The sequence below is a fragment of the Oratosquilla oratoria genome, chromosome 19 (assembly GCF_046742065.1).
Source record: "Oratosquilla oratoria isolate Oo_2021 chromosome 19, ASM4674206v1, whole genome shotgun sequence".
In the NCBI taxonomy this organism is placed as follows: Eukaryota; Metazoa; Arthropoda; class Malacostraca; order Stomatopoda; family Squillidae; genus Oratosquilla; species Oratosquilla oratoria.
The window spans coordinates 17,908,303-17,928,589 of record NC_134795.1 but is presented as its reverse complement, the minus strand read 5'-3'; the positions used below and the strand labels follow the sequence as shown (position 1 = coordinate 17,928,589).

Here is a 20,287-nt window from a genome sequence, read left to right as displayed (position 1 = left end):
AGATATTAAGAGATAACTTTTATCAGTTATCGCTCACAAAGTAACACTGGTTCTGAACCAATTGAAAAAAACAAAAAACAAAAAAAATCTCCTCTTACTGTTCAAATACAAAACTTGCTGTGATATTTTTGGCATGAAATAACAAAGGTGGGCTTAAAATTACAGAAACCAAAAATAAATCAGGCGAATCTACAGAATTGGACAAAAAGTGATGTTAAGCAATTCAAAGTTTCTCTTGCTTTTGTATTAACGACTTTCATCAGTTAGCTTAGAAATCAAAACACACAAAAATTAAATTAATGGAAAAAAAGGACAAAATTTGTTCAAGGCATAGGTTAGCTTTCCTCCTCATCAATGTGCAAATGTCCCACTATATATTCACTTCCTCATTTACTGCTGACTTTGAATCTTTCTGAATCACCACACACCTAACACTTAAAAAACTTTCATGACATCTTGAATTCTTCCAGACACATTTCTGCAACCCGCCCCATACGTACAATAAGGCCATGGCAGACATGGCATAAGTTAACAAATTGCAAAATGACAGTGGACTAGAATTAGTCAAGTTTAGGTGGCCGAACAAAATCCCAAAGGATGTCCGTTCACCTCATTTCAAAGACATGTTACATCTGGTTCCTGAAGTGACTTTACTATACCGTACATTTAATACAAAACGGCATTCTCATTCCAAACATAAGTCTATCAAATCTAAGCACCTTCAACTATTTCCAAATGGAGAATGTATGACCAATCAACCTCTAGTCTTTCCATGATGAACATTGAACTTGAACCAATATATCATATTGGTATCCATGTGACCATAATTAACTTACATGAAAAAAGACTAAATGATCAAAAAATATTACTTGTAGCAGTGAGGTCATCCAGAAAGCTTACATATGAGTTGTGTGTTTTATTCTTCAAAAGGTTTTAAATGTTTACATGTCAAAGCCGATAAGCCTGCTTTTGATACACTAGAACATTTTCTTGTTAAGATTTAGAGCATTATACATTAATTTTCAAGTGTTTAATAGTGATGCAAAAATCTATTCAATGTACAGTAAGCTCCACATCATTACAGGCTCTATATTCTCTCTGCGTTACGACTGTATGTGCATCATGAAATCCCCAAACCATCATTTTCATTTCTCACATGCATCTGACGATAGGTATTGCATTTGTCATAATTTTCCAAATATGATTCATATAAATTTGCAATATATATATATATACATATATATATATATATAAAATAAAGGGGGGGCAAGCTTCAAGCAATAATGTTTTCCTTTTTTATCTTTCTTGTTGACAGGACCCATCTTTCAGAAACCAGAAATGTGGGGATGACCATATCATCAATCTGGTTCTATTCCACAAACAGGGCACAAAAATGAAAGGAGTAAATAATAAGTAATAATAATTATCATCATTATAATAGTGCTACTGTCTTGAGCTATCCATTTAGAACAGCAGTAACTTTCCTTTCACTGGTGCTGTAATGCCATACGAACAAGTCCTGCCCCAACTGTCCTTACCATCATACAGTCCATTTCACACATAACAATTCCACGGTACAAAACCCTATTCAGCAATTGGTAAATACTCAATCCATCCTACTTATCACTGCGAAATATTGGTTCAAGTTTTGCAACAAATTTTAAAATCCCATAAATTTCATTTATGAGAAATACCCTGTATGTACCACCATAACCCCATCCACTTTCATATACACATTTTGCTTTAAGAGACTCCAAATTGGTTTTCTAATGGTAACCTTGCCATGGGAAGTAATCAGTGTATTGGGTGGGATCAAATGAGTACACACCAACTGTTAACATCATATAATGTGCCATAACTTGGGGGGGAGGGGGGAGGGGGGTCTCCATCCTCCCCCATCTTCACGAGTCTGGGCCTCCTTTAATCCTTTCTTGCTCACTCCACGCACACTAAATTATCACTAGAGGGAGCCCGAAGAAAGACATCATAGATTTTCTTCCTGTCTCCCAAGAATCTAACATTTCCTTTTTCCATTCTTGCTCTCTCCTTTCTTTTCTCCCTGATTTATTTGAAGTTCCTTAAGCCCAAGTTTTTCCATGAGGTCTTTGATTATCACTTCCTCAGTTCGCTGTACACATTCTTTTTTTAATAAGTCCTGTCCTGAAGGTACTTCAAACCCCTTCATCATAACCACCTCATTCTTTCAGCCTTTTCTCCCTGTCCATTAAGCCTGTCTTCCCTCACTTGTTCTTTTCCCTTTCACACTTCCATGGAAAATATTTTCATTCTTAAGTGTGCACCACCTCACACTTTCTCCATCCTCACAATCCCAGTTTAAGTTTAATGCATTCCTAACACACCTCCATAGTTAAACCCTATCGTTGCCTTCTAATTAATTCCTCGCTGCAGTCGTACTATTGCTTGCTGCCACTGCCACCTCTCCCTGCCCCCCACCCCCTCCGCCTTCACGTGGTGGAGATTTGACTTGGATTTGGTTTTTCAGAAGTGCAGACCTAAGAATAAGTGCCTTGACACGCATAATGTGCTCACGACCCATTTCCAAGGACCTCTCAAATGTTACACTTCGTTCTTCTACTGCTTTGGCATACAGAATCTGAAAATATGAACAAAATTATAATTTTCTTAGTCTAAATACTAGAGCTCATGCACATACATCAACTTAAAAAAACAAATTGGACTAATGCCCGAAAATAAAAGATTTATACAAAATTTCATAATCAATAAAAAAAAAACAGCATCCATGTTAACAATTAAGTTTCTGAAATCATATAAATCTTTTAAATATAATTCTTTTTATAAAGATCCTGTTTATTATAATGCTTTCTCTTTACAAGACAGGATCACATGAGTAAAGGTCCTTTCCTGTAAACAATTTGGAGTGTGCATATGCAAAACTCTCACACAAAATTCAGAGGACCATCAAGGAATAACGGAAAAATAATCAACTACAAAAACAAAACAGAAGAACTGGAAGCGCTGTTTACAGATGGCTTCATCCCCTTAGAGACACGAGGTGCAACTGAGGGCGAAACATACAGATTACTGACAAACATAAAAGTGGTTTTCCACTACACAGACATAATGATAAAACAAAACATTGAATAACTCATCTCATGGGTGTATAGATAGAGGGCAGTTGGCCCCCCTAAAAATCCAGGATATGTTTGAAACTTTGTCAACTGTTACATATAATTCGTTAAAGTTATAGAATATCTGTGTATGATCAATGAAGTAAAAATGTAGCTCATGTAGATAATGTAAACACATGTCTATGTGGCCAATTTGAAGCGTGTATCTTGATGTCAAGAAGCGTGAGTGGATATATGAAAATGCTGGCATCGGCATCTTTATTATATTTATTTTGTAGTTGTCACCAGGGGTGAATGGAGAATGGTTGTATATTGGTGATGTTGTGATGCATGAGGTGAAATGAGTGGGGGATGGGAGTATGTGAGAAAAATTTGACGCAGCCCTAAGGGATTTCTCTCTGTCTTCTCCTTTTCTGCATAAGGGGACGGAGAGGTGGGGTCGCCGATTTAATAAAGCTGCTTTGCTGTGGATGTGCTGTCTTGTGACACTGCTTCTGACCCAGGGTAGTGGGCGAGATGAAGGGATGACCCGTCATCCAGGAGGTGCCAAGATAAGAGGGAGGAAAAAGGGTGGAGGGGAGTGGAATGTGATGGAGATGGAATGGATGGGAGTGGTTTTCATGCCTTTGTTTTTTGGCTACCTCCCTTATAAGGGGGAACAAAGTCTTTGGTATATGTATGTAGCTAAGTGACCCCCATATTCTGTGAACTGCCCTGATCATATTTTCTGTGGTTATCAATACTCAGGGTGAAAGAGAACAAGTAATACATCTGAAGCTCACTGGCTGAGCAGGTTAGGGTGTTGTTACTCACGGCGAAGGTCGAGGGGATGGCGGTTCGAATCCTGCTACCAGCAAAGTTGAACCAAGGGGATAGTTAATTAAATTCCACGCTACAAAGCCCTCCGTGAGGGGCACTGTCCTAGCCTCCCGATAGGGGGGAAGTGTGTGACGTTAAACCATATCATATAAACTTTATATTTTATAATGCAGGTATTGTAATGTATTATTGTCCGTCAGACAGCGGATGCTGTTTGTGAGAATTTGACTCATATTGACTCATTACCTATGCAAAACCAGTCCCTGTTCACACATATCATTTGCCCTATCTCCCATCCATGCTTGACATACATTCCCCTTCAACCCATCCATCCATCCATCATCCCATTCTCAGTCTTTGCCTGAAGCTCACTCCATCTGCCTCTACCATCCATAGGCACTTTGCTAGTCTTTCTTCATTCATTCTTTCCATGTGCCCAAACCATGAGGCATATGCTTCTCAAAAGCACATGCATACTGTCAGTACAGTGACGAAGTATTGGTGGTGAACAAAAAGATCCAGTGAAATACTGTGAAGATATGAAATACAATGAAATACCACTTAGCAAAATGATTATGAAGTATTACATAACACTTCTCCTCACTAGTGAGTGACAAAGTAACAACAGAGTGATCTTTTTCTGCTGCAGTGCACGCAAATACGTGGTTTACCCCAAGTGCAGTGTTAGTACATAAAACAGAAAACATTACCAGTGTGGTAGACACTCAGTCAAGATCAGGGATGGGAGAAAAATAAATAAAAATAAAAATAAAAATAAATAAATAAAAATAAATACATACATATACCAAGGCTTTTTCCCCCTTACAAGGGAGGTAGCCAAAAAGAAAAAGGCATAAAACCATTCCCACCCATTCCATAAATAAATAAAAATACATACAAATAAATAAATAAAATAAATAAATTAATAAAGATAAACAAATAAAATACCCACATGGACCTTACACAGGAGGTAGCCTTAGTCAAAAGGCATACTTCCACTCCTCCTGACCTTCCTCTTATCTTGGCTCCTCCTGGATGACGGATCATCCCTGCATCTTGCCCATCACCCTGGGTCGGAAGAAATGCAGCAAGACCAAGCACATCCACAGCAAGGCCACTTCATTTAATCAGTGACCCCCCCCTCCCCCACCATCCCCTCATGCAGAAACATTGAAGATGGGAAGAAATCCCTTCAAGTTGCGTCAAAATATCATTCACACACGACCACTTCCTAATAATAATAAAAAAAATTCCCAACTTTCAAAAACACTGTGCATTTAGTGAAACTCCACAGTCTAAACATACATTACTAGAGAGCAGAAGATATGTTATCTGTTGGTCTATCTATATACCAAGGACTTCTTTCTCCTTACATGGGAGGTAGTCAAGTCAAAAGGATGCACCCAGTCCCACCCGTCTGTAGATACATATACCAAACACTTTTTCCCCCTTACACAGGGGGTAGCCAAAAAGAAAAAGGCATAGAAACCACTCCCACCCATTCCATTTCCTATATATTCCACTCCCCTCCCTTCCTCTAATCTGTAGATAATTTGTTTTATTCTAGGTAAAAAAGAGATTGGAGATGGTTAAAGAAAATGGAGAAAAAATGGGAGATAAGCCAGTTGTTGTTTGCTGACAACACTGAGCTTGTAGCAGGATCAGAGGAGGGATTAAGGATGTTAGTGACAGACTTTGGGAAGATGTGCGAAAGAAAGAAGTTGAAGATAAATGTGGGTTAAAAAAAGTAATGAGATGTACAAGGGGAGAGGATGGCAGCAAAATGGAAGCAAGTATTAACCTCTTCCCTCCGGGGCACATCGCACATCTGGCAGCATTAGCTGCCCGACGTGCGATGTCTCGAAATAATAATCGCATTATAAAAAATAAAGTCAGTGCTAAATTGTCTGTTCTCTTTCACCCGTGTATTTTGATAACCATAGAAAACTGATGAAGCCAGTTTAGAGAGAATGAAAATTATGTAGGTACAACTACAATAAATATAATCAAGATGGCGACTTCGGCATCAGCGAGTACCTACTTGCTCCTCATGCCGCCTACGTAGGCGGGACCGTATGGAAGTGGTTAATGGTGACTAGAAGAAGTGGATAGTTTTAGATACTTGGGTGTTAATGTGTCAGGAAAGGGAGGAGTGGGAGTGGAGGTAGAATGTAGAATGAGAGAAGCAAGTAAATACTTTGGGGGATTAAAATGTATAATGAGAAATAGACATTTGAGAATGGATGCTAAGAGGAGATTGTATGAAGGGGTGATTGTACTGACAGCAATATCTGTATGGGGCAGAAGCATGGAATATAAAGGAGGAAAAGAGGAAAAGTTTAAGTGTCCTCGAGACGAAATGCCCGAGAAGTATGGTACGGGTTACTAGGCTGGAGAAAGTGAGAAACGATGTGAGGAGGAGAACAGGTGGAAAAGGAGTTGGGAGATAGGGTTGAAAGAGTATTGGGATGGTTTGGACACATGGAAAAAATGAATAAAGATTAGTAAAAAAAAAGGTGTGGAGGGCAGAGGTGGAGAGAGTGAACACAAGGGGGTGACCATGGATGAGATGGATAGATGGGGTAAAGGGGGCATTGGGAAAGAGGGAAATGTCTGTTGAGGAAGGAAGGGAGAAGGCAGAAGATGGGGGTCAGAGGAGAATGGTTGTGTATGGATGATGCTATGATGCATGGAGGGGTGTGTGTGGGGGATGGGGGGGTGAGGGAGTACATGTGACGAAGCACGAAGGGATTTCTCCCTGTCTTTTCTTTTTCTGCACAAGGGGATGGATAGGGGGGTTTACCAATTAAATGAAGTGGCCTTGCTGAGGATGTGCTGTGTCTTCCTGCATTGCCTCTGACCCAAGGCAGTGGGCAAGATGCAGGGATGACCTGTCATCCAAGAGGAGCCAAGAAAAGAGGGAGGGAGGGGTGGTGAATAGGAGTGGAGTATGTGGGGACGAAATGGGTGGGGGTGGATTTATATCCCTGAGTTTGGTTACCTCCCTTGTAAGGGGGAAAATATCCTTGGGATATGTATGTATGAATGTATGATTTACCTTGTTATGTGAGTCTATCCTAGCTTGAATTTGACCATCAAGAATGAGGGCCATAAGCTCGTCCTCTAAAGCCGACACACTCGTGTTGAAGGCCACAGCCATTTTCTCCAGGTCTGCACTCATGTACGGACTGTAATAAGAAAATGTTCAAACTTGTATGTACAACCAAGACCTAAAATTACAGAATCAAACAACAAAAACTAGACGTCAAGCTCTTTATAGATCTATGTACTGAAATGTAATATACAATCTACAAGCTTTGCCATTATAGTACTGAACTAACAAAAAAAAGGCCCAAAAGATGTTACAGCTTACATACCTCAATGTAGTGTATGAAAGTGTTACACTATGAAGCATGTGAACAATATATTCGACACCTCACTTACCTGAAGTACTGTATAAGAGCTCTGTTACGAATTCTGGTGTACAAAGTGTTGAGGTGAGGGGCCAAGTACATGTCCAACATTAACACATCCTGTAACAACACAAAACAATTCATACCATATAAGGATGTGCACACGAGGTTTTTCATTTTTGAAGGAAGTATGTGCTCTGATTTGCCCATCCCTTAAAATAGCAACACTGTATACATTATATATATACACATACACACCTAAGACACTTTCCCCCTCGTAATAATAGCTATTGCTCCCGCAATGTGGATTTAGGAAAAGAAGATCAACCAATCAATTCCCCTGGTTTCTCTTGTAGGAGACCCACAGCTCCCTGGAAATCTGCTACAGCCACTGGGCAGGTCCACAAATCACTCATGGAAGAGATATTGTGTTGTTGCCTAGGGTTTGTTAGTCAAGGTATTGTAGGATGAGGCATTCAGTGTCCTCTGTGTGGTGGTTGCATCTAGGGCATTTTGATTCTGTGGCATGGCCTATTATGTGTTGGTACTGTGTTAATGCTGGATGGTGTCCTGAACACAATCATGCCAATGTGGTTCTTACTACTTTTGAGAGGCATTTTTCTGTGGGACTGATTTCTAAAGGGTGTTGGTGAAGTATCAAGTTTGATGGTCTGTCATGAAGAGCTTACAGAAACAATGATTTTTTTCTTAGGCAGTCACAGGGAAACATTAAAATTCATACCTCTGGGTTTCGTAAGTAGTAATACCATCTATTTACATTTCAAAAGGATTCTTCACCTCTTATAAGAGAGGTACCCAGCCAAGTCATTCCCCACAACCATCCAACATCTGTTTACTTTCCCTTTCGTCTTAGCAGCTCCCTGTGAGTAAGGTCCATCCTACCCTCCACCCACTACTTGGGTCAGAAACAATGGAGGAAGTCAAGAGTATAAAATACCATAGAAATAAAATGAATACATGGGCTCCCATTAGCTCTGGTCTTTTCTGCAAAAAGTAATATGCAAAACTTGTATATCTTGTTATATGTTTAGTGTCATAAAACAGATTAAAAATTTAGATAAACCGAATTCATAGGAATGTGCCCTCTTCAGTACATGGAGATATATCTCCATGATTTTTTGATTAACATCTGACCCCCAAGCATAATTGTTTGACACCATGATCATGTGCTCTTAAGATCAGAGAATCAGAACTTACAAAGGTAGGCCACGTGTAAATACACCCAAACACCAAAACTCTTTCTTCTTTGCACGAGTACTGTATTTATAACTTTCTTCAAATTATTTAAATTGATGCATGACTAATCTACACCTGCACTAGCTACGAAATTACTTCCTGAATAACCAAGTGATACACTTGAATATCAAGAGCAGTATATCAATGTCACAAAGAACCCATGTTTTCTAAAACCCGACATGAAATGTATGTGTCAGTAAGTACCTTAATTTCATCGAGGAGCTTCAGGCAGGAGGCATATTTGGACTCGTAGAACTTGAAAATTATGTCTCGTAGCTGAGGCTCCACCTCCAGAAACAACTTGAATGAGCTGTTGTGAATAAAATACACAAATAAACAAATGGATTAATGATCAAATATTTTATCCAATCTTCAAAACAAGTCTCGCTGATCATCATTTTCCTGTTCCCATTAGTACAGGAACTTGTTTGACATTTCCAATCATCCTCACACATTTTTATTGACTTAATTCACAGGCAACAATAAATGAACACTTCACTTATTGCCATTCTCCCCTCTCCATCCCCTCATGCAGAAAAAGAGAAGACAGGGAGAAATCCTTTTGGGCTGCATCAAAACATCATTCACATATAGCCACTCCCTAAACCCCCTTCCATCTCCTCCCTTCCTTACATCACATTATCATCTATACACAGCCATTCTCCACTCACCCCTACCTCCTGCCTTCTCCCTTCCTTGCTCAACAGACATTCCCCTCTTGCTCAATGCCCCTTTCACCCCATCCATCCATCTCATCCTCAATTGGCCTCTGAAGTTTATTCCATCCACCTCTGCCTTCCACACCTCTTTTACTAATCATTCTTCACTTGTTCTTTCAATGTGTCCAAACCATCCTAATACTCTTTCATCAGCCTTATCTGTCATCTCCTTTCCCACTAGACGGAGTTGTTAGCCAAAGTGCAAACTGAGATGCACATGACACTGGTGATGCAGCACCGAGTAGACCTATTTAAAAACAACTTTTTCATATTTTCATATGTTACTGTAATTTTCCCCATGCTATTTGATCTGAAAAAGCAAAAAATCATGTCCATTTTTACCTAGGATGTATGGGAGCATTGCAACATGGAGGCTGAAGTTTTTTGCCGTCTTACCAAAAGGGCCAATTTTGAGGCATTTCTAAGCATATTTTGTAGTACAATTTTTTATCTATCCAAGATAGAGCACCAAATTAGGTACCAAATAAAAGAACAGAATCTACTCTACATATAGGAATCATTAGAATTGATTAAATTTTCTCATTAATTTTAAAAGATAGTTGAAGATCCTGACTTTTTTGCTAACTTGGAGACATGGTTTTTGTATGGATGTTTGAATTTTAAGTGAATTTATACCAAAACCCTTACACAACTTCAGCATTTAATTTCAAATTTACAGAGGATCAGAAGAGGGATTGAGGAAGTTAGTGACAGAGTTTGGGAGAGTGTGTGAAAGAAAGAAGTTGAAGATAAATATGGGTAAAAGTAAGGTAATGAGATGTACATGGGGTAAAAGTGGCAGCAGATTGGAAGTGAGCATTAAGGGAGAGCAACTGGAGGAAGTGGATTGTTTTAGATACTTAAGTGTGAATGTGGCAGGAAAGGAAGGAGTGGAGGTGGAGGTAGAATGCAGATTGAGAGAAGTGAGTAAATGCCTTGGTAGATTAAAAAGTGTAATGAGAAATAGACATTTGGGAATGGATGCTAAGAGGAGATTGTATGAAAGTGTGATTGTGCCAACAGCACTGTATGGGGCAGAAACATAGAATATAAGAGGGGAAGAGAGAAGGAGTTTGAATGTGTTTGAAATGAGGTGTCTGAGAAGTATCATAGGGGTTACTAGTCTGGATAGAGTGAGAAATGAGGTGAGGAGGAGAACGGGGGTGGTAAGGGAGTTGGGAGATAGGGTGGATGAAAGTGTTGGGATGGTTTGGACACATGGAAAGAATGAGTGAAGACTAGTGAAAGAGGTGTGGAAAGCAGAAGTGGAGGGAGTGAACATGTAGGGGCGACCTAGGATGAGATGGATGGATGGGGTAAAAGGGGCATTGGGAAAGAGGGGAATGTCTGTTGGAGAAGGATGGGAGAGGATAGAAGATAGGGGTGAATGGAGAATGGTTGTACAGACGCTCCTCTACTTACGTTCATTCGTTTTACGTTTTTTCGATTTTACGTTTAAACTGACTGTAAAAAAAAATTGTAAATTTTTTTGGGTGAATTTTTTAGTTTAGCGCGCTATCCGTAGTTCAAACGATACTTACGCATGACATTGCGTCCATTGTTTACATGGCACAAACGACAGACTGAACATGCCTTGCCTCCTCCTCCTCCTCCTCCTCCATCTCAATTTATGTTGCTTGAATTTAATTTATTTGAAATTAATGTTATTATTTTACAATGTTATGTGTATAATTAATGATTTTGGGGTGTTTTATAAGATACGGTAATAGAATTTACGGATGTATAGTACAGTAACAACTTAAGTTCGGCCGTTCGGAACGCAACTAAAACATAAGTTGAGGAGCGTCTGTACATGGATGATATTGTGATGCATGAGGTGGAATGGGTGGGGGATGGGGGGTGAGGTAGTATGTGTGAGAAAAATTTGACACAGCCAGAAGGGATTTCTCCCCGTCTTCTCCCTTTCTGCATGGGGGGGACAGAGAGGGGGGGGGTCACCGATTTTATGAAGCCGCCTTGCTGTGGATGTGCTGTGTCTTGCGATACTGCCTCTGACCCAGGGCAGTGGACAAGATGCAGGGATGACCCGTCATCCAGGAGGTGCCAAGATAAGAGGGAGGGTGGAGTGGAGTAGAATGTATTAGGGATGGAATGGGTGGGAATGGTTTTTATGCCTTTTTTCTTTTTGGCTACCTCCCTTGTAAGGGGGAAAAAGCCTTTGGTATATGGTATTATAAATAACATGCCATTTTTGTATAATGTGTATCAGATGGTACACATTCAAAAAAGCATTGAAAATGTTTTAATTTAATAACTCTTTTGTTGCTCTATCTTTCTCTATGCAACAAAAACCATGTTTTCAGGTGAGTAAAAAAGTAAAGATTTTCAATAATTTTCGTATCTATTAAAAGTCATGGGAAAAATTCATCAATTCTATTGGTTGATTTATGTAGAGTAGGTCCTGCTCATTCATTTGGTACCAAAGTTGTTGATCTATCTTGAATTGATAAATATTTATACCACAAAATATGCTTAGATGACATGGTTTAACATCACAAACTAACCCCTATCGAAAGGCTAGGATGATGCCCCTCACAGAGAACTTTGTAGCCTGGAATTTAATGAACCATGACCTTGGTTCAACTTCGCCAGTGGCAGGATTTGAACTGCCTTCGCCACAAGTAATGACGCCCTAACCTGCTCAATCAGTGGGCTTAGAAATGCCTCAAAATTGGTCCTTTTGGTAAGATAGATAGCAAAAAACTTCAGCTTCCATGTGTCCTAGATAAAAATGGATGTGATTTTTGGATTTTTCAGGCCAAAAAACATGGGGAAAAGTAGAGTAATGTATAAAATCATGAAAAAGTTGTTTTCAGAATAGGTCTAAGCACAGAGCAAAGGAAGACTTCCTATTGCTGAATTGAAGTAAAGTTTGAACTTCTCTCTCACTTGAAATGCTGAGGTAGTAGGTTCATCTGGAAGCATTTCAAGTGAAATTCAAGTGAGATTGAATTAACTGTACTTTAATTCGGCAACACAAAGTCCACTTTTGCTCTGTGCTGCATGACCAGCCTTAGTTTGTGGTTAGGCTGAGAGAGGTTTAGGAGACAGATGGCAGGGATATGATCCTCTTTGACATTTGTTCTGCACAACTATCACATGCAGACATTCATCATAGTTCCTAGTTCCCCTTTAGATGGGACAAAGGCAAAAATGATCCTGTTCTTTTAATTCGTGCAGAGGTTTCATAAAAATGGCAACCCTTGTTCACGGATAAAGATGCCAAAGCTGTTGTTGAAGAAGAAGAAGAAGAAGAAGAAAAAAAAAAAAAAAAAAAAAAAAAATACAAATATATAAAATACATATGATAGCAACATATTTTCTGATAACATTCAGTTCAATGTTAAAATCAATCTAAATTAATGTAGAGCCAACCACAAGAGACTAAATGGCTTACACTACCACCTGAAGTTAGTCACCTATGGTTCACAATTTTCATAAAATACCGACCTGCTAGAAATAACGTGCTTTTGCAAGTCCTGACGTGAGAAGGTCGCCAGGGCACACAGTCCACCATACACGGCCACATTGGAAGGGGAAAGAAGGTCGGGGAAGTCGCATGCATCCAACTGCGCTGCCAGGAAGCTTTTAGCTGCCGGCTGTCAAAAGGTCCACAGGTAAGAAGCATTGCACAAGAAACGCATTTTATTCATAATCAAGACAAAAGGTCAACACTAAGTGCAAAACACTCTTTATCTCTGTTTACACACCCGGTACTTCCTGGTCGCCAGCTGTGCAAGACCAGCTGCACAGGTGAGTTTGGTCTGGATGACGGCGGACTGATCCTTGTTGCTACTAGGCTGTGGGAGCATGAGGAACGTTAGAATCAACTGTAATGAAACTGCACGAGTAAACTGGCTCTGGCTGGTGTGTCTTATTATGGAGGAGATGTACTTGACTGTATTGCAATTAACCAAATCCGTGTGGTGAGGGATTAAAGTGACCCTTTATCCTTTGAGGTGCCGAAACTGGAGGAGCAGTTGACTGGGTCTTTATTCGTGATTTCATTTTGTGGTAGGACTTGGCAACCCATTTATTATGTAGAGAAAATATATACTTACATATACCAATGACTATTTCCCCCTTACAAAGGAGGTAGCCAAAAAACGAAGGCATAAAATCCACAACCACCCTTTCCATCCCCACACACTCCACTCCCATTCACCCCTCCCTCCCTCACTCTTATCTTGGCTCCTCCTGGATGATGGATCATCCCTGCATCTCACCCACTGCCCTGGGTCAGAAGTAATGCAGCAAGACAGCACATCCACTTCATTTAGTCAGCAACCCCGCTCTCCGTCCCCTCATGCAGAAAAAGAGAAGACAGGGAGAAATCCCTTCGGGCTGCATCAAAATATCATGCTTTGGGTAAACTGATGAAATTGTACACCTGATCACACAAACATTCTTTCTTTATAAAGACTAAAAACCATTTCTTGTAAGGTCTATCTACTTATTTATATACCAATGGGCCTCTTTCCCCTTATAAAGAAGGTGGCCAGCCAAAGCATACACCCACCCCCACTTATCTTATAAGGTCTATTTATCTTTCTTAATACCAAGAGTTTTTCCCCCTTACATGGGGGGTAGCCAAGAAGACAACAAATGGTTATTTTATCAGGCAAAACATTTTAATTATTACTAATTAATCCCTCACCAATTTATTGTAAACCCTATGTCTATCTTCTTCCTCATTACCAATTCATTGTAAACCCTATGTCTATCTTCTTCCTCATTACTATAGAGGTATGGTAGGCAGCCTAGGCATGCAACAATCATCCACCCATCCTGTAAGACTATGATATCTCTTACCTTAACTTGTGCATTACTTTCATTTGTTTGTATTCATGTATCTCTTTGTGTTCATATTGAATTTTGTGACTTTGTGGATGTGCTATGTCTTCCAACACTGCTTCTGACCCAGGGCAGTGGGCGAGATGCAGGGATGATCAGTCATCCAGGAGGAGCCAAGATAAGAGGGAGGGAAGGGGGTGGATGGGAGTGGAGTATGTGGGGATGGAATGGGGGGGGGGAATGGTTTTTATGCCTTTGTTTTCTGGCTACCTACCTTGTAAGGGGGAAAAGCTTTTGGTATGTATTTACCTAGTTGTATTTTATGGGACGGGAGCTATGCTCGTTGTGACCCGTTTTCATATCTCTCCACATCCAGTTTATTCTTGAACTCATTTATGTGTTAGCATCTGTTTGCCATGTAATCTGGTGTTCCTCTTGTTACAGACACTGCCATCATTGGTTGATAATATATGCTGAAAGCCTTTACATCCTATACCCATTCACTTTCCCTTTAATCTTTTATATGTCAGTTAAATCATTTCTTTTCAACAGAGATTAAGGTTAGACTCCCTGTGTAAGTGCGCTCCCAATTCATTGACTTCAGCGGTAATTCTTCATGAGACACAGAGGGTGAACTCGTTTTAATTGCCCCATTCTGTACCAATCAAGCACTTAACCATTCACTTTTGCTACTGCTCCCAGGTTACTTCATTCAGGTTGGTAGCTCTTACTAACAGCTACAGGATTAATCCTCAACTATCCCCCCCCCCCCCCATGATTCCACTTAACTTCTCTGTAATCACCGAACCCACTTGAAGAAGACTGCTGCAAGGTACTCACCCTAGACTCCGAGACTTCTGGTGTCGCTTGCGCCTTGTTTACGTAGCTCATGACATGGGACCAGTTATTCAGGTAGATTGATACCTGAAAATTTATACACAATCATAAATATGCTTATATAATAATCATGGAAGAAATTGCATTGTTATTTTTATTGCTAACAATTGTGCATACAAAATCTGAAGCTGATAGATTCTCAGGATTTTCTATAATAATTAAAAAAAAAAAAATTGTAGTAAAAGGTGACATTCTCTTATAATAACAAGTAAAAGTTCACAAGCGGAAAAAACTTAATTTCCTTATGTCAAGGAAAGCGCGTCCACTTATAACGACTAATCAAAAGTTCACAATACAAAACCAGGATAGACAATATTTCCATGATCTTAACCCCTTCCATACGGTGCCGCACACGTAGGCGTCATGAGGAGCAAGTGGATTCGCGACGCTGCCATATCGGCGTCTTGATTATATTTATTGTAGTCGCCCCTGTGTTTTTACATTCTCCCAAATGCGCCCTTAATCCCATTCTCTGTGGTTTTCAAAATTCGCGGGTGAAAGAGAGAACGATCGATATAAGCGGCGACTATATTTTATGATGCGAATATTATTTCGTTACGTCGTACGGCTGGCATTGGCTGCTGCCCGCGAGATTTAAGTCCCGTATTGAAGTGGTTAACTATACAACCATAATGAAAAAAGATTTGCTGACAGATATTACACTGAGACCTTAACAATACACCTGTACAAAATACATGAAAAAAATTCTACCATGTGCTACCTTAACTCCTTCCAAACTGAAACACGAGGGCAACAGTGAAACGAGTGTATGATATTTTGGAGTAATTATATTATTTGGTTTATCGTTGTACTCACTGATGCCTCTTGCTATGAAATGACTGTGATTACATCAGCCTGTACACCACACAAACCATACATACATACATACATACATATACCAAGGCTTTTTCCCCCTTACAAGGGAGGTAGCCAAAAAGGGAAAGGCATAAAAACACTCCCACCCATTTCATCCCTACATACACTCCACACCCCTCCCACCCTCCCTCTCATCTGAGCACCTCCTGGATGACGGGTCATCCCTGCACCCTGCCCACCGCCCTGGGTCAGAAGCAGTGTCGCAAGACACAGTACATCCACAGCAAGGCCGCTTCATTTAATCGGCGACCCCCCCTCTCCGTCCCCCCTTGCATATAAGGAGAGGACGGGGAGAAAATCCCTTCGGGCTGCGTCAAAATTTACTCACACATACTACCCCACCCCCCTGCCCATTCCTCCTCATGCAATCACAACATCATCCATATACAACCAATCTCCACTCACCTCTGTCTTCCGTCCTCTCCCTTCCTTCCTCAACAGACATTCCCCTCTTCCCCAAAGCCCCCTTCACCCCATCCATCCACCTCATCCTAGGACGTCCCCTCATGTTCACTCCCTCCACATCTGCCTTCCATACCTCTTTTACTAGTCTTTCTTCACTCATTCTTTCCATGTGTCCAAACCATCCTAATATTCTTTCATCAACCCTATCTCCCAAACCCTTTTTCACCCCTGTTCTCCTCCTCACCTCCTCATTTCTCACTCTATCCAGCCTAGTAACCCCCACCATACTTCTCAGACACCTCATCTCAAACACATTCAAACTCCTTCTCTCTTCTTCTCTTATGTTCCACGTTTCTGCCCCATACAGTGCTGTTGGCACAATCACTCCTTCATACAGTCTCCTCTTCGCATCCATTCCCAAATGTCTATTCCTCATTACACTCTTTAATCCACCAAGGCATTTACTCGCTTCTCTCAATCTACATTCTACCTCCACCTTCACTCCACCTTTTCCTGCTACACTTGCACCCAAGTATCTAAAACTATCCACTTCCTCCATTCGCTCTCCCTTAATGTTCACTTCCAGTCTACTGCCACCTTCACCCCTTGTACATCTCATCACCTTACTTTTACCTACATTTATCTTTAGCTTTCTTCTATCACATACTCTCCCAAACTCTGCCACCAGCTTCCTCAATCCCTCCTCTGACCCTGCCACAAGCGCAGTGTCGTCCGCAAACAACAGCTGGCTCACCTCCCACTTTTCTCCATTTTCTTTAACCATCTCCAATCCCTGACCCACTACCCTAGCATTCACCTCTCGCACCACCCCATCCATGTATAAGTTGAACAGCCAGGGCGACATAACGCATCCTTGACGAAGTCCCACCTTTACCTCAAACCACACAAACCAGTTGACATTTATCTTTTTATTCTTGTTGTTTTTCAGTTCTATCCACCTCAATTTGAAAACAAGACAGTATACATGAGGAAGGCACAAAGAAAGTAGTTCTATACTCACCTTGATTACATTAAGGCACATATTAACAATATGCCTGAATGAGGTGCAATAATCGCGCGCCCTAGAGTAGCATTTCAGAGCATTTGAGAGGTCACCACAGTCCAAGTAGTGATCGCCCAAATCATCATGACCTCGTCGTATTGATTCTTTAATGCTGTTGACCTGCGTGTCAAAATAACAGCCAAGATTATCCTTAGACTTATAATGATTACATTTCAATATAATGCTTATGTTTAGAAGATTAAAACTGTTCTTCAATGCATTGGCACAAAACAGAACAAAAGATTATCATTCATTCCTTGCAGCTTTTAAATGATCTTAAAGATTAAGTTAAATATAATATACAGTAGAACCTCTACTTAAGATTGCCTAAACATACAAATTTTCCAACATACGATGTGAAATTCGATCTAATATTTGATTCTACACCCGAAGTAATTTCCAACATACGAAGAAAATCAAAGAAAAGAAAGCCTGAAGTGAGTGAAAGTGAAGAGGATGAAGGTGAAAATTAAAAAGAAAAGGTAAAAAAAATATAGAATATAAAAATCAAATAAAAATAATTAAGCTAGGCCTAAGTTAGTTTACAGTTGAAGAGGCTGAAGGTTTTTTTTTTTTTTTTTTTAATTAAATAAAAATAATTAAGCTAAGTTAGTTTAAAGTTCACCTAGTGTAAGTTAGAGTACCCTAAGTTACGATACGTATCTCAGTCACCACCTCTCTACCCACACCTACCCTCTCCCGGATGGGGCCTACACCTCCGGTCATCTCTCTCTAAGGTAAAGTGACAATAAAAACACCTTTTTATTGATTATTTCCTTAGAAAATATTTTTTTTTTACATCTCTCTTATATACAGTAATGCATTTGTTTTACTGCTATGTGTAATTATCTGCAGTACAGTATTTATTAAGGAGTTATCATAGGTTTTTGGGCTGTGGGACAAATTAAACGAATTACAGTGTATTCTTATAGGAATATTTGATTTAACATATGACCATTTCAACATACAAAGTAGGTCCTGGAACGAATTAAATTCGTATGTAGAGGTTCTACTGTACAAGTCTAACCATTATATAATGTAAATGTGCATTAATTAAAACTTTGCCAATAATTATAACTTGCTTACATAAAGTTCTTGATTCAGTCAGCATGGCATAACTAGTTCTTTTTCAAAGCTTCTAATTCCACTAATTTACTTTTACCTTTTCCCTCTCATTTACTGGTTTTAGTTTTTTCTTCAAACATTCTGTACCCTTTTCCTATTCTTGACCATTTGTGCAATATTTTATTCCTTTTCTTTACCTAGCAATTCTCCTTCTTGACTTTACAACAACTGATGTCATCTCACTACCCTCTTCCTATTCTTGATCATTTGTGCAATATTCTATTCCTTTTCTCTATCTAGCCTTTCTCCTTCTTGACTTTACAATAACTGATGTCGTCTCACCTTAGAATTCTTTAAATCAGTGTCGAGTTTTTCCAGTTTGAGAGCGGCTTTTTTGGCTCTGATCTCCACCCACTGCATGTCCATTACAGGAAGACTAGAGGAGCTGCTCTGGCCCCCTGTCACGTCAGGCAGGTTCTGCCCACTGTTGCTGTGATGGCAGTCAGAACTACATAAAACAGTGTTGAAATAAACGCCTTCACAAGACTTCTGTGGCAAGACGAGTGTAATCACAGTGAAGTCTTTAGTCTCAGCTCCAGCAATATCAGAATATCAATCTAATGGTGTGGATGGGAGGGTAAAGATTTAGGTCTTATATTGCATCACCACATGAAATTAATACATAAACAGTAAAGGGAAGGGTTGATCAATTTAGATAGGCCTTGAACTAATGTGTAATGAATATACAATAAAATAATAATTACGATGGAAATACAACTATGATAAGAGTAAACCTCAATGCATCCCAGATCTACAGTGCATTACTTCTACCACCTTGAACACCTTAGCACAAATCAATGGACAGTAAAGCTGACCATATTTACTTATCAACTCCCCCATCTCCTTCAAGACATGCAGCTCAGAGGGACTGACATCAAGTCTCCAGACTGGGCCCAAGATCTCTCTCTCTCTCCATTAGTTTCAACTGTATTTCTTACACTTTTTCTTGCATACAGAGTTGACAACCAACATCTGCTTCCCTCCCCTTGCCACTTTCAGTCAGCAACATAGAAGAAACCTCACACTAATACCATACAGACAATAGTCCAAAGGTTCTTTCCAGAGATCTGTAGGTGGGCCTAAGGATTGTTGCCAGCCACTGCAGAGCTGCAGATTTTCCACTTGTTGAAACTCAAGGCAACAATTAATTAATAAATCATTTAAAGACCTTAACAATAATTTGGGCTGCAGCCAGGCTGTGTCTGCCTCATTCATTTCCATTCAGTAATCAAATTGCAAAACCTGCAAAACCTATCTCAATTAACATGTGATATGCATATATCAAAATTTAAGCACTATTATGATCACTGTCTGTTACTTCCATTCAGCCAAGAGGAACCATATCTGCAATCAGTGAAAGAATGATAATACACATAGATATACACACCAAAATTCTTGTCCCTTTGGACTGGCAAAGTCTATGCATACACCCACCTCACCCTTAGATCTAAACACATTTATTGCTCTTTCAATATTATCACATAATGGATGAAAGGTCATCCCAGTCCCCTACCACATGGCTCAGGTCAAAGGCAGTGCAGCGAGACACAGCATTTCCACAGCAGGGCCTGACATCCACATCTGGTTTACCACCAGGCAGAGGTGGAGGGAATGAACATGAGGGGGTGACCAAGAATGAGACGGATGGATAAAGTGAAAGGGACACTGAGCAGGAAAGGGAGAAGGTGGGAGATTGGGGCAAGTAGAGAATGGCTGTGTATAGTAGGTGAGACTGTAAAGATATATGAATAATGTTTTGACACACCTTAAAGGGATTTCTCCCTATCT

The 20,287-nt window shown here is 40.0% G+C and overlaps 1 protein-coding gene across 4 annotated transcripts in view; it reads right to left on the bottom strand.

The window, feature by feature from the left end:
- The window catches only part of CSN1b (COP9 signalosome subunit 1b), a 36,538-nt gene continuing 16,251 nt past the window's right edge, over positions 1–20,287 (bottom strand). The window contains exons 4-13 of one of the 4 annotated variants that reach the window (XM_076202678.1): positions 18,782–18,947; positions 18,068–18,106; positions 17,333–17,494; positions 14,974–15,057; positions 13,050–13,139; positions 12,790–12,938; positions 8,804–8,909; positions 7,374–7,462; positions 6,988–7,117; positions 1–2,614 (exon numbers count right to left, since the gene is read on the bottom strand). In XM_076202678.1, the coding sequence (XP_076058793.1) occupies positions 2,393–2,614; positions 6,988–7,117; positions 7,374–7,462; positions 8,804–8,909; positions 12,790–12,938; positions 13,050–13,139; positions 14,974–15,057; positions 17,333–17,494; positions 18,068–18,106; positions 18,782–18,947 (1,237 nt within the window). In that variant the 3' untranslated portion in view covers positions 1–2,392. The remainder of the gene's footprint in view (positions 2,615–6,987; positions 7,118–7,373; positions 7,463–8,803; positions 8,910–12,789; positions 12,939–13,049; positions 13,140–14,973; positions 15,058–17,332; positions 17,495–18,067; positions 18,107–18,781; positions 18,948–20,287) is intronic. The other 3 variants (XM_076202679.1, XM_076202680.1, XM_076202681.1) reach the window with 3 other exon arrangements.